Genomic DNA, 15,258 nt, shown 5'->3' on the forward strand with positions numbered 1-15,258 from the left:
AATTTTTACAAGCTTATTATCGAAATGGAACTGATTTAGAAAAAAATAGTTGGAAAAATTGTGTAGAGAAAAATTGTGTCAAAGTAACATAATTTTAGTTATAAGTAACACAACTTTACGATTTTGATTAACAATTTTTTTTAAAGATTACCCTGAAATCATGGTACAAACTTTATTGATTTTTTTACATAAAACTTTAAACTTTAAAATTTAAACTAAAAATCTAAAATATACAAAAATTATTCAAAAGTACTAAAAGATATAATAATAATAATAATTTTTTAACAAATTTAGTAAATAACTTTGAAGAATCTTTTGAATGACAGATATTTTTTTTATAAAGTTTTCATGTTAAACATAGTAAGTTTACAAGATAAGTTGACACTTCAAATAATAACCATCATCTGCCATCACATGAAAAAAGTATTATTAAAAAAATAAAGAAAATACAAAAATAAGGAAAGATTAGACCAAAACTTATATATTTAACAAAAACGATATATAAGTAGATTATATTTATTCATAAATACTTTTGGGACTAAATGGAAACTTATATACTAATGAAATAATTCTCTATGAATAAATTTTAAATTAATCAATTTATCAGTATATGCATTCTCTTCACAAAAAATATAAGTAACACTAAATCTGATTTTTATACAATAATTAAGACAAATATTCTTTTGATTACAGATGAATGATAAAGACGAATTTCTTTGAATTGAATGATAGAAATTTGAAAGTATGATTCTTATTTTTTATGGAACACTATTTTAATATTAGTTTTTTTTCTATTCTTGATGCGCATTGAATTGAAATAGGACATTCTTTAATATTCGTTACGCAGAAACGTTGTGAATCAATTGTGCTTTAACTTATTAAAATTTATTACATTTTCAAATTTTGGTAAACATCTTTTAAAATTAAAAATATTAAAATTTTATATTAATTCAAACCGGAAAAAGTTTAATAATTTTGCATGATCCAACTATGTAACGAATTTTTTTCAAAATCATGTGCTGAAAAGAATGTTTTAATTGAAAACAACTAAAATACACATAAATAAATCATATTTTGTTAATAATAAATACAGGAACAAATTTATAATCTTAAATTTTTTATCAAATTAAAAAAGTAAAATTTCAATCATATTCATTAAACCATTTATAAAACTTTCATAAATTTTTTATTTATTTTTCTTCTTTCCTTTTCACTTTTCAAATTTATTTATCTTAATCCAAACAACCAAACACACATTCTAAATTTATTTATCTTAATTCACACAACCAAACAACAAATGATTGTTATTATTTTATGAAACATTATTCTAATATCAATTTTTTTCCTATTCTTTATATTATATATATATATATATTATTACATTTCCAAATTTTGGGAGACATCTTTTAAAATTATGAATATTATAATTTTATTTTTAATTCAAACAGAAAAAATTCTTGAAAAATACCAAAAACAATGTTTTAATTGCAAACTACTAAAATACACAAATAAATAAATTATATTTATTTTTTTAATTATTTTTAATAATCCCAAGGGCAAATTTATAATTTTAATTTTGTATCAATTAAAAAAAACAAAAATTTCAATCATATCCTTTCACAAACTTTCATAAATATTTTCTTCATTTCCCTTCCTTTCCGCTTTATTTTCCCTTAAATCAATTTTTTTCCTCACCCTCAAATCTACTCCTCAATCCAGAAAGCTTAAGAGATATAAGATCACTTGTAAAGTTCAGGCTTCAAAACACCAACGTAAGGCAAATTTCTATACTGTTCGGCAAAATCCATTCCATAACCTACAACAAAATAGTCTGGGCACTGCATACAAAACAAATGTAGACAGAATCAATAGATATCACTCCCAACTCATTCTGTTTCGCAGTTAGACCATAGCACTTCATGTCAGTACCATAAATATAGACACTATTGCTGCTTACAACATAATATCTAGACTCGTGCTAAAAGTGTTATCTAGGGAATAAAGAATCAGCTTAAGCAGAAAATTTGAAAACAAAAATTATCATAACTGTTGCATATCTATAATACATTTCCACCCCAAAGGTCAACTAGCCATTGATACCAGAACAAGGTATGTACTTTTCTATCATACCATGTAAATAAAGAAGAAAATAGAGAGTAAACTATTGGATAAATTTCTTAAAAAAAAAACTCAAAATAAAAAACTAAAATATATAAAATTTCTTTCATAAGTTAAAATAAAGTTATTCACGACATTTTTAAGAAAAATTGGATGAGAGAACCTCTACAAAAGTTGAGTTGCATAACTAATTTTAAGGTATGAGATAAATTTGATTGACTTTACATTCTTACCTTTTTACTTTTATACTAGACAAGTTTATCAAAGCAAGTCTCATAGAAGTTAAGAACACTGTTTAAGTTCAACAGCTATAAGATATGAAAGAAGCTCATTGGCATGTGTTGTTGTGCATAAAAAAAATCCATACTTGTAATAACCAAAAACAAGCATCATACCTCAAATCCCCGGTAGAATTTTCCTTCACCCACCAGCTGAACTTTGACTTTTCTCCTTGCAGGTTTGTCAAGGAAAGTGCACACAGAAACAGAGGATGCTCCTTTTGATTTCAAGTGCTTAATGACACTAGACAAGGTATGACCAGTATCTACAATGTCTTCAACCTAGTTCTCAATCCAATCTTAATGATTAAAACATGGATAACAATTTGGAGCAGTTTCTCCACAATCTCTTTCTTTGAAAAATCAAATAAAAATTAAAAAAAATTATGTTAAAATTATAACTAATTTGTAAAAAAATTGTTGTGTGGCTTATTTGATTTTTTTTTTTACTTTTAACTTATACATAGACTAATTTTACTAGCTCAAGTAAAATTCAAATTTACTATTTTTTTTTTCATTTTCCTCCATTAAAGCTCCTACAATCATGTCCAATATAAAACACAACATAGGGGTATCAACCAATAGAAAAAGAAATCGAGAAATAAGAAAATCGGAAATTAAAAGCACAGATTCAATTGAGAAGAAGAGTGAATTAGCTAATTACTTTCATTTGAAAATAAAAAGTATTAGTTTATTTCAGCAATTTGAAAACAGTGTCGCGAGTGCAAAATAGTGGGAATACCAAGATGACGTGACGAGCGTTGATGTCCACCTTCAAATCGAAGGAAAGGGTGGGTGCACCATTGGACTCGGTTCCGGAGCCGTAGGATTCAGCTCGGACAAAATCAACGGGTACAGAGAATTCGATTTTGCGAACAATATCTGCCAAGAAGAGGAAGGCACCAGTGGCCACACCGACGACTATGGGCGGTAGAGAACAACCTGCAAAGTCGGCGGAGACTTCGGCTGCGAGCTCGGAGACACGGCGAGAAATTTGGTCCTCGCTCCACAGAATCCTCTCAATGTGGGAATGCATGGCCATGTTCAACAGATAGGGTTTCTGATATGCTTTCCACCCACACTAGGGTTTTTAATTCCGTGCCGTTTCTCATTCTATTGGAATAAACCTTAGATATTCCTTTAATTTTTTTTCTTAATTAAGTAGTAAATTTTTCAAAATTTTAACGTAAAATGATAAATAATTTTTATTAATTAAATTAAAAACGTGTTGAAATGAATTGTCTTCGTCATCCTCATTTATATAGATGATGAGAAAAATATTTTTCATTTAATTAAAAAAATAAAAATTACTTGTCTTACAACAAAACCTTATATCTTTTAATAATACATAACACAAGTAAACAAAATAATAAAACATGATAATAATCACCTACTCTATATAATAAAGCAATCAAATAAAAATAAGTGAATTAAAAAATATAAAAGAAATTTTTGGGTAAACAATAGACTACATTTATTTTATAGAAAATCAATTGAAAATACATAAGTAAGCCTTTCTTTTTTATATACTTTATTTTCTATCATTTATTTAAAATATTTTATTTATTTTTACCTCAAAATATATGAAAATTTTAACTTACCAAATTACTCACAAGTCTTAATTAACTCACTCAATGTTCTAAAGTTTTTTTTTCGTAAATATTTCTTTCATTTTAAAATAGTAGTCTTTTTTAAAATCGATGACTTATTTTTATCTTTCTTTTTTGGCTGACTTTTTTTTTATTAATTCAGATTTTATTATTATTAATTTAGATTTTATTACTCTTAAATTATTTTTTACAGGTTAGTATTTCTATTTGTATAACTCTTAGTATTCCTATTATATAACTTCCAGTAATTGTAATTTTAATATATATATATATATATATATGATTGAGTAAATCAAAATGAATAAGATTAGTTTTACAATTTTATGCAATTACAGTTGCTACAACCTTTTGCCTTTTTTATTTTCTTCAATTAGTTCCTAATTTTTAACAATATTAACAAAAGTATTTTCTATTAAATTTGTATAACAAAATATTTTCAGCCAGTGTACTGTAACATTAAAATACTATTATTTTCGAACTCAAAAAGTAAATATTTTAAGAATATACAATAATAAAATGTTTAATCAACATTTTGGTGAAGTATAATAGAAGCCCTGAAATGATGTCAAAATTAATAGAGAAAAATGTTTGACTGAAAATGTTATAAAAACAAAAAGATTTAGTATAATATTTTAAAAAGAATAAATGCATAAAAATCTTAATACTTAATTTTATAGTAAAAAATAATTTACTTAATATCAATTATTATATTTTTAATAAAATATAAAAATGGTGTACTTTAATTCACTATTTTTCTATAATATTTTACCTCTATCTTTTCTTTATATTTATGAAAGATTTATCCATACCAAAAAAAAAAATTGTAAAGAGAACAAGTTTGCTTGATTATAATTTGTTTTAGAATAAATTACTCTTTGTCCATCTTCTTGAGTTGGTTTTAGGAAGTCTTGAGTTGGTTTTAGGAAGTTTTGCATGTATAGAGATTAAGGGTCTTATATGTGGTCCTTCTAGGATATATATATATATATATTTTATTTTTTTTTAATTTTTTTAATTTTTTGTTAGTTCAGGATCATAAAGATATGTTCAGATCATGAATAAAAGTATTTTAAATACATGTTTAGCTTTCCTGTGTGATAGTTAGTTTAAATTTAAACAACTTATAACAAGTAAGAAAAGTTAATTAAGTTTTGATAGTATCTCAGGGTAGATGATCTAGATGTGCAAGTGACGTGGTCACAATATTTGATTTTATGCATGAAATGTGTGTTGTTTGAATATATTCAAATTGTTTAAATTTTAAGATGTTTGTGGTGTACTATGAATAAATGTTTTTTTGTTGTTGTAGATAATGATTAGTTATGTATGGTATGTTTGAGATATAAAGAGTTGGAAGTGTTTAAGATAAAATTTGTATAATTTGAGTGAATAGATTTTAAATGGGTTATGTTTTATATTTTAGTTGTGAAAAGTATAATATTTCAATTGAGTCAAAGTGAATCATCTTCTTATTCTTTTATAACAAAAATATTTCATGTTAGGCATAAGAATTGAAGAAAAATCTTAGTTTGAACAAATTGGTTTCCTTGTTATATTTTATAGAATTTTTGAATTATGCAAAATTTTTGAGTTAAGGAGAGTTGTTGGACAAACAAAACTTTCGTTGGGCGAAATTTAAGCAATTGAAAACTTAAGAGTTTTGGTCGTTGAATGAGTCATTTAAATAAAAAATCCTAGTGATTTGGTCACTGAACAAAATTTATTTAATTAAAAACTTGATAGTTTTGGTTGTTGGACGAGTAAATTCTTGATCAATGTGTTGCTTTTATGAAAAGTTTCAATGGTTTAGCCATTGGGCAAATACTTTGGTCGTTGGATTAGCATAGTTTTCGTTGGAAGACTAAAATTCATTGAACATGTTGACACCTTTGTCTGAAAGAGGAGAATGGTGGCTAGGCAAATTGCAAATTCGTTTAGCGAGTCATGTATTGATTGAGCGAGACAATGTTTTCTTAACTTTGAAAATACATGTTTTTAAATGTCGATGTGTGGTAAACACACTTATTTTTAAGGATAAAATACTATGTTGAGAAGTCATGTATTGAATTTGAGATTTTGATGAAAATGATCCCGACTGTACTGATATCGGACTCATATAGAGAAAAATATTAGGTGGTGAGAGATGATGAAAAATTCTATGACCTAGTCTGCGGTGTGAAAAAGAATTGTGTTTGGTGGGTTATATGGATTTACTCTATCATATGAGTGGATTGAATTCCTATTTTGTAGCTTTGTTATGGTAACAACTTAGTGAATGTAGTATGACAGATGCAAATCTTTGAGTCAAATTCAATGCATGAGTCTTTCAGGAGTAGAGTCAACAGTCTATGATGTATGATGTTAGTAGATCATAGCATGAGATGTAACAATTTTGTTGTGAAATAAACATTTGATTTCTAATAGATATTTGTGCGTGTGTGTGTATTTTTGAAGTTTTTATTTCCTTTTCTTAAAAATGTGTATATGTATATATTTTGATTCCATATGAGAAGGGAAGCTTTATTTTAATTTTTTTTAAAAATAAAAACATGTGTGTTGTGTGTGTTTTTCTTGAATAATTTAGAAAATAAATTATATTGTCATTCTTTTTGTCCTGAAATTTTCTTCCGTATTTATCTTTTTCTATCTTCATACCAAAATTCTTAAATTAATTCTTAAGAATATTTATAAAAATATATATATTGATGTTTTTTTAGACACAAATTAAACAAATTCTATCAAAAACTAAATTGTTTCTCATATTAGCATTACATACTTTAGCTCCATTATATGATAAGTTTAAGACATCCAAAATTCACAACTCGTGACGTGTTAAATGTGTAATAAACTCTTCTTTAATGAAGCCACTAGATGTCGTAATTCATATGACATATGCTATTCTCACGTGAATAAAGATATCATACAATACCTTTTTTTGAGTGACAATATCATTGGATACATACATTTGAGCAACTCAGTCGATACATTTGCTTAAACAACCATAATTTTGTTTTAAAAGATAACATACGATAGTTAGACTGAGAGTCTAAGAGTTTTGATTATAACAAAACATTATAAGGTGTCAAAGACGTGCATAATCAAATCAAAGCAGAAGTTGTCATATTCAACGTCTAACAATAAGAAGATGATGAACAATACATTATGATGAAGGATATCATTAAAGATATTCAAGATCATAATATTTAAGTATCAACGTTCACATTTGGAATCAAAGAAGAAACAAATCAAATTACATTAAAGACCAAGACACAAAAGAATCAATCAGATTGAAGAATTCCCATATCTAGCGTCTAACAGTCATGTGAATAAGGAGAAGAGTCAAAGCTTCAACGGTCATAATCTAAATACTATATAAAGACATTGAAGATGAAAAAGACAACACACAACTACACTAGATACAAGAGAATACAAAGCAATCAAAGTTATTGTAGTGTGTAATCTTTTGTGCGAAAATTTTGTATATTTGTTGTTTAAAACACTTATTGTTTGGGGAATGAGTCTTGCACAGTAAATCCTTCGTTGTGTGAAGATAACCTTGTGTGCTTTTATTGTTGCTCTCTGTTTGAGAATGTTTCTCACTTGTTGAAAAGTTGTTGTCTCAGAGGGAGATTAAGATTTATTACCTGGAGAGGTGATTAATACTTGTTACCTGGAGAGGTGAGAATACTCATTATCTAGAGAAGTGGAGAATATTTGTTACCTGGAGAGGTGAAAAATACTTGTTACCTAAAGAGATGTAGAATACTCTACCTGAAGAGGTTGAGAATACTCCCAAAAAAGGTGTATAATACTTGTGTTAGTAAAGACTCTTATGCTGGTTGCTTAAGGGGATTTGATGTAGTTCTAGTGTTTTGGGGTGAACCAGTGTGCATACTTTTCTCTATCCCTTGCCTATTATAATTTGTGATTGATTGTGTTTTTTATTAAGCGAATTGAGTTTTAGGCTTCATTCAACCACCCTTATAGAGTCAATTGTAAGTGATGGTATTAGATGACACACTCGTTTAAACAATACCTGATACATTTTTGTAAATAACCATAATTTCACAGAATAAGAGTATTAAATGATACACTTACTTAAATGACTCAAAAGATACTTATGCATCAACACCAAGACAATTTCAAAAATCTACTACATTTTAACTCAAAAGAGCAATCTTACTACAGTACATAACATTATTTCTTACAAAATAAAATCAATGAATTTATCTTACTAATTCAAAAGGAGAATTTCAAATACATGAAAAGAGAAAATTTTAGACTCAACATGTAAAGGAAGAACTTTAGACTATACATACCACACAAGCACTATTAGCTAAAATACATCCTATTCGAACTTTAGACTATACATACCACACAAGCACTATTAGCTAAAATACATCCTATTCTAAATTCATCAGCAAAGATCATCCAATATAACTTTCAGCAAAACTAAACAGTCCCTTGACTCTCCAACAACTATAAGATACTATCGAACTATGATGAGATTTAAATAAATGGGAGGAATTAGTTCTCCGAAAAAACATTTTAAATCAAATTGTATATGCTTTTGTTTCATGCACGTAATAATTCTAACCTATACCCTATCACTAATGCTAATGTGAAATGATAGAATGTCATCTTTAATTTTTAAATAGGGGTATGGGGTGTAAGTCTTTTTATAATATGTTTTCGAATTTTGTTTTTCAATAATTCCTTTTCTGAAATATGTTTCTAGAAAAAAAAAATTATAATTTATTATTTATATGTTGAATTTGTCTTTCTAGAATGAGATTTTGATTTTCCAATTCTATTCCATAATTTCATTTCTAAAACATAAAAAAAAAAACTATTCTGAATTTCTTTTTTCAGAACATAATTTTCAATTCCAGATAGCATGAAACACAAGCAATTCTTAAATTTCAAAAATTATAGGATGCAGGTTAGAGTTGATCGGGTGCCTAAAGAAAAAGGTGAAACGAATTGTGAAATAGGCACCCGATAGAGTTCAGTAAAGCCTTTGGGATGTTATTACACCATTTTGATTGAAAGTTTCTTATAAATAAGAATATTATTCTAATAAAATAATTGTTTAAATAATAAAAAAATACTTATATAAATATCTCTACACTTTTTATACGTACATGATCTATATTAAAATAACTTTTATATATAAACAACTATTGCGAATAACTCGTTACGGTAAATACGCACAACTATTGCAGAAAAGGTTAAGGCACAAAATACACTGATAAATAGTAATGACGAATCCGTATAAACCATTGCTGCTATAATGATAGTACCAGACTATAAACCTAAGTTGCATTTGTAATTCATCACCACAGAATCCACCTTAGTTGGATTTTCCAATTGAAACACATAAAATCAATAACTTAATAAATTAAAAGAGTGAAGGATGAGTCTAACAAAATCCCATTTCAATTGTCTGAAAAGCCAAAATTGTTTCCAAAGCTAATAAAACGAACTCTACTGCAAACTCAGTCCTAAATAAAAATAATGATGAAAAAGTCGAAAAAATGTTAAATACCGAGACAAAATTGCTAAAAAGTCTACTACCAAAACAAAACCTTAAAACCCTCCAATATCATCACCCCCTATATCATCTGAAAAATTAATAATCCCACAAAAAAATGATATGATATTGGTGAAAATGTCTACTCGTTAGACCTGATGTTGCTTCATTCATTCACAGACAATGATCCAATCTGATCACCAACTGCAGAATCAGGTGTAGCCTCATACAATACCTGCATTGCCTCAGACACCTTTGTCTTCAGGTCCTCAGGAGATTCAATGAGATTGATTACTTCTGACTGGTCCATTTCCAGCAACATTCCAGTCACCTTCGCTGTGTATTGGTTTAATGTGAGACGCTCCACAAGAGGGTATAAATGTTCCCCCAACATCTGTTAAATTCAACAATTTAAACCAATCAGTACACTTATCAAACAAGTATTATTACAAAAATTGTAGTTATAAATTGAATAGCAAGTCAACGTCATTGTAAACTTATCCTTTTAAAGCAAACAGATAAATTAATAAAAGACAGTTTAATCCTACAAAATGTTCACTGAATTAACTAGTTAAAGTGGGCATATGAAATCTGTTATTTTCATACATGTGTTTATAGATAACACTTCAATTCAAATTTAGTTCATCTTTAGAGGAACTGAATTTCAATCCTATATTTATTCATAGATTTAACTAGTGAGTGTGATTTGTCCTTTACATATTCAAACTAAAAATACAATTTATACATACCATGCGTTGGTTTTCTGGAGTGGCAGATGCAAGAGCGGATGCAAGTGTAGTAGACACTGCTCCAGAACGCTGACCATCATTAGGTGCTGCATTAATTCCAGAACCATCAAAGTGCATAGTAGTTGGACCATTTCGACCATTAGACATGTATCGAAACCCTTGGTTGGAATTACGATGTAGCATCTGCTTTGAAACAATGAATTGTTTTCAATAATGACAACATAATTGTAAGATTACAACTATTTAGTTCCAAAAGAATTATAGAATAATCACCTGGTTCTGTTGCACCGGTTGAAAGTTTCCATTTCGTCGAACTCCTGTCCTGTGTCCAGACTGACCCTGCCTTTGAAGGTGGTAAGGAGTAATGAAATTGGGGGCAAATCCAGGCCGCATACCAGGCAAAATTTGCTGTTGGAATGAATATCCAGCAGGCTGTGGTGGTATGAAGCCAGGGGTGCCTTGACCAAAATATAATTGTTGAGGAGCAAGTCTTGGTGCCCCTGGATGATACACAGGAATGCCAGCAGGCAGAGGTGTCATTCCACCCGATGTTCGGATTTGAGCAAAATGAGCCTGAACAAAATCAATTTGTTACCGTCCATCAAATTCAAGGAAAACTGCTAAGATGATTATAAAAAGAATAATATTTTTTTAGGATACAACATGCTGATTCAAAATAAATAAATAAAAACAGCAAAACAGAAAAACTCAAAGAACCAAAATAAGACACTAACATCATAAGGCACATACATCATAAAGCACAGATGAATATTTCAACAAATACAATTAAAAAAAGCCAGTTAACTACCACTGTGATTTACTCAATAAGAAAGTATTTAAAATTTAAAACATATAAGAATAATTAACAATAAGATTAAAGGAAAGTGTAACCTGTAAATGAGCTTTCCTCTCTTCTTTACGTTGTGCCACAGCAACATAAAGAGGCTTTCGTCCAATCAACTTGCCATTCATTTCATTCAACTAGACAACACATGATAAAAAGGTTACCCATCCAATAACAAAATATAACAGGTAGCATCACCTAATCTATATGCTAGATTTTTTTAACCAAACAAAATTATGACTTACAGCTTTACTTGCTTCCTCCGGAGTAGAAAAAGCAACAAAACCAGACCCCTTGCTATGTCCATTTGAATCCACAGTCACCTAACAAATTCAATGTACAATCATTTGCTCAAATTATATTATAATGATAAAATCAATCAGTATTGTCATCCGCTCAAATAGTAATGATAAGCTCAAATAGTACAGATAAAATCAACAGGAATTTCCATTTGCTCAAATAATAATGATAAAATGAACCAATATTAACATTCGTTTAATAATGACCATTCAGTTAAATAATATAAAAAAAACAACAAATAAAAAGCTAAGTGGATGCATGAGATAGACAAAAATAAGGATGAACAAAAATGTTGTGTAGTATTTGACACTGCACATATAAAACAAGACATACACAATATGAATATTTTTCATGTCACATACCTTGCAAGATGTTATAGTCCCAAACTCAGAAAAAAGATCTCTCAGTTTCTCATTACTGAAGTTGTCATCAAGATTTTTCAAATACAAATTAGCACCTTGTAATTTTTCATATCTACTTATTCTTTCTTGCTCAATTTTAGCTTTCAACTCGGCCTCTCTTTCTGCTTTCTTCTGAGCTCTCCCTACGTATAAAACCTTGTCATCAATGGTAGAGCCATTTAGCACTTCAACTGCAGCAGCTGCTGAATCTGGACTCTGGAAATTTACAAAACCAAAACCTCTAGACTTCCCATTCATATCTTTCATGAGAGTGGCACTAGTTATCGTACCATATGATCCAAATAACTTAGTAAGGTCGTCATCAGTGAATGTTTCAGAAAAATTTTTCACATAGACATTAGTAAATTTGGGTGATCCATTTGTCCGAACCTGACGCCGAATAAAGAGTCCAACATAAACTTGCTTGTCATTGATCAACATGCCATTCAACTGTTTGATTGCATTCTGAGCAGCATCTTCGTTGTCAAACTGAACAAATCCATACCCTTTTGACTGGCCAGTAACGGTATCAGTAGCCACCTTACAAGAAAGTACAGTGCCAAAAGCAGCAAAAGTGTCATGCAATGCTTTGTTATCAATTGAGGTATCCAGGTTTTTGATGAACACATTGCCATGTCCACTTTTCCGAATGCTTGGATCACGTTGAGAAAACATAATTCGAATCGGTTTTCCATTAACAGGAGTGAAGTTCAAAAGTTCCATGGCATTGGATGCTGTGATAAAATTGTCAAAAAGTTAGACAGCCTCGGGATAAAAAATACAGATTAAGAAAAAAAAAAACAGCAAAAACATTTCAATGCAGGTAAGTGTACGTCCTTCAAACTGTCAAACAACAAGCCAATCTTACACATTTACAACTATTCTATCAGTTGTTCTTATGATATGATGAATCTTCTATCCTATAAAACATCGACTCCAACATGAACACTAAGGACATCTCTTTTAGTATGAAAAAAGATCGAACATTAATTCATTTATTTTTTATATCTTACACACATATATATGTATATATTAAATGATTTACATTTCGATGCAAAGAAATCAATTTCCCCTCAATACCGATCATGATAAAAACTAAATATAAAGAGAATCCACATATCATACAAAAGATTATAAAAAATAAATAAGTTTAGAATAAAACTAACCATCCTGAGCGGTCGAAAAATTGACATAAGCGTAACCGAGAGAGGATCGCTTGCTCTGATCCCTGCAAACCCTAATTGAAACAATCTGAGCAACCTGACTGAAAAGATCATAAAGTTGCTCCTCATTCACATTGCCATCGAGATCACCCACGTACAGCGAGGCATTCGAAAATGGTCCTCCGCCCAATGCTGTTGACGGAGCCGCTGTTGCAGTCACAGACTGAGTCATCGGTGAGGAAACAACCGCTGCTGCCATTCACTATTCTTTGGCAAAAATAAAATAAATAACTGATACTCAATGGAAAGGAGATGATAAAAAGGGATAGCAAGTATAAATTTGAAGAGAGATGAAAATTTGTGAAAAAATTAATATAAATGAATTCTAGTTGTTATAATTTGGAGATATCATTCTCCTTTTTAGGATTTTTTTTTTTTCTTCTCTTTTTTTCGCCACTCAAAATAGAGAACTGAGGAAGAGGAGGAAGTTAGAGAGAAAGATTTGGTTTTTGTAGAACGTCATACCTGCTTCTTAGTTTTTGTAACGTATCATATATAAAATAATTGAATCCTTAATAAATATATATTCAATGCAAAATTTAATTCAATAATTAAAATAAATTTATTGATTTATCAATATTTAAGTAATTGTCTATGATTTAATTTTATAAATTTATAGTTTTAATTCTACATCTTAATTTTTCATTATTATTAATTTAAATTGTTATCTTTCCTAATCATTAAAAAGTTTGCATTTTTTTCTATTTAGATGTTGTAGTCATGCAATGCATACTTATGGATGAAAATATAATCGGAGATAAAATTATTTTTATTTATATTTTCCGTACCTGTTTTAATTTTAACAGAAAATATTTGTATTGGCTGAATATAGGGACAAGTATAATATTCAATTATTTTATGGAAACAAGAATAATTATGTACATATTTATTTGTTTATTTAAATACTTATCTCATATTTAAATTACAAAAACATCTTTAAGTTATTATGTAATTTAAAATGTTTATATTAATTATTATTATTTAGTTCTTGGTTTCGTAATTTATATGTTCGATTATACATTTGATTATAATTTATTTTTAAGTCATATATTTGATATTTTTATTTTTTTATCTAATTATTTGATATTTGTTAATATTTTTATTTAATATTTATATGATTATAATTTTTTATTTCTTGATATTTGACATATGAAAAAGAAAAAAATGTATATTTTGATATAAAAAATTATAATATCATGTTTATTGTTTATAAGTATAAGTACAAATACATCATTCCTCCATAAAAAATGGGAGTAAAACAAAATATTCATACCATTAAACAAAAATGAATTTTAACTTTGATAATTGGGATGGAATAGTGAATCTCACACTTAATCCTACTCTGTAAATTATTGTTATAAATTAAAACTAGAATAAATGTTTGATTAAGTTACTAATAATTTTGAATATATATAATTATAGATAAATATTTAATTTATTAAATGATATTTTTTTTAATTTCGTAAAATTACAACTTTAATTGGTTTACTATAGGTTATAGTTTAAATTAAAGATAATGATGTGTAGTTGTCGTTATCTTTAAAATAATTTAAAATATAATTTCAGAATTTTAAAAATAATTTTAATTTTTTGAAAACTTTTTTTTTGTAAAATATACTACTCCTATTATCATCCTGATATTAACTTACAACTACTCCCATTCCATTCTCCTTTTCATTCTCAAAATCATCTATATTATTGTTTATATTATTGTTGCTATAACTACTATTATTATATAATCCTTAATTATTAACATAAAATATATATGTGTAAATATTAAATAATTACTTACATTAAATAGATAGTAAAGTAAATTACTAAATCAAGTACATTATAATATTATATCATTATTTGAAAGATCTTTGTATTTGAAAAAACAAATCAGTCAATGATTTTAAAATATTTTGCTTTTATAATTGATTTTATTTTTATATTTCTATGATTTTAATGATTTAATTTTAAAATATTTAGTGATTTGATTTATGATTTCTCATAATTCAAATCTAACATTAATATTATTTATGGTTTTATTTTATTTTATTCTAGTTAGTATCATTGGTTCTATTTTTTAACTAAAAAATAATTAAGAAATTAAAACAATATCTTATATTTAGGAATATGAACAGAAAATCGAATAATATACCATTTATATTTTTTAAAATCTCATTAAATGTGAGGATAGAAAAATATATTTACTTTTTA

At 27.6% G+C, this 15,258-nt stretch overlaps 2 protein-coding genes across 2 annotated transcripts; both read right to left on the reverse strand.

Moving 5' to 3' along the window:
• Positions 1 to 1,561: 1,561 nt before the first annotated feature.
• On the reverse strand, positions 1,562 to 3,526 carry HGPT (Hypoxanthine-guanine phosphoribosyltransferase). The gene is made up of 3 exons (XM_068635380.1): positions 3,139 to 3,526; positions 2,514 to 2,678; positions 1,562 to 1,838 (listed from the first exon to the last, which is right to left on the reverse strand). Exons 1-3 carry the CDS (start codon positions 3,436 to 3,438, stop codon positions 1,740 to 1,742), a joined length of 564 nt encoding a protein of 187 aa, XP_068491481.1. The 5' UTR covers positions 3,439 to 3,526; the 3' UTR covers positions 1,562 to 1,739.
• A 5,897-nt stretch (positions 3,527 to 9,423) lies between these two features.
• Positions 9,424 to 13,509, reverse strand: PAB5 (poly(A)-binding protein 5). Its single transcript, XM_068634912.2, has 7 exons — positions 13,000 to 13,509; positions 11,795 to 12,567; positions 11,378 to 11,455; positions 11,180 to 11,269; positions 10,562 to 10,861; positions 10,289 to 10,471; positions 9,424 to 9,933 (listed from the first exon to the last, which is right to left on the reverse strand). Exons 1-7 carry the CDS (start codon positions 13,253 to 13,255, stop codon positions 9,706 to 9,708), a joined length of 1,908 nt encoding a protein of 635 aa, XP_068491013.1. The 5' UTR covers positions 13,256 to 13,509; the 3' UTR covers positions 9,424 to 9,705.
• Between the last annotated feature and the right edge of the window lie 1,749 nt (positions 13,510 to 15,258).

The sequence above is a fragment of the Phaseolus vulgaris genome, chromosome 7, assembly GCF_051622355.1.
Source record: "Phaseolus vulgaris cultivar YP4 chromosome 7, ASM5162235v1, whole genome shotgun sequence".
Taxonomy (NCBI): Eukaryota; Viridiplantae; Streptophyta; class Magnoliopsida; order Fabales; family Fabaceae; genus Phaseolus; species Phaseolus vulgaris.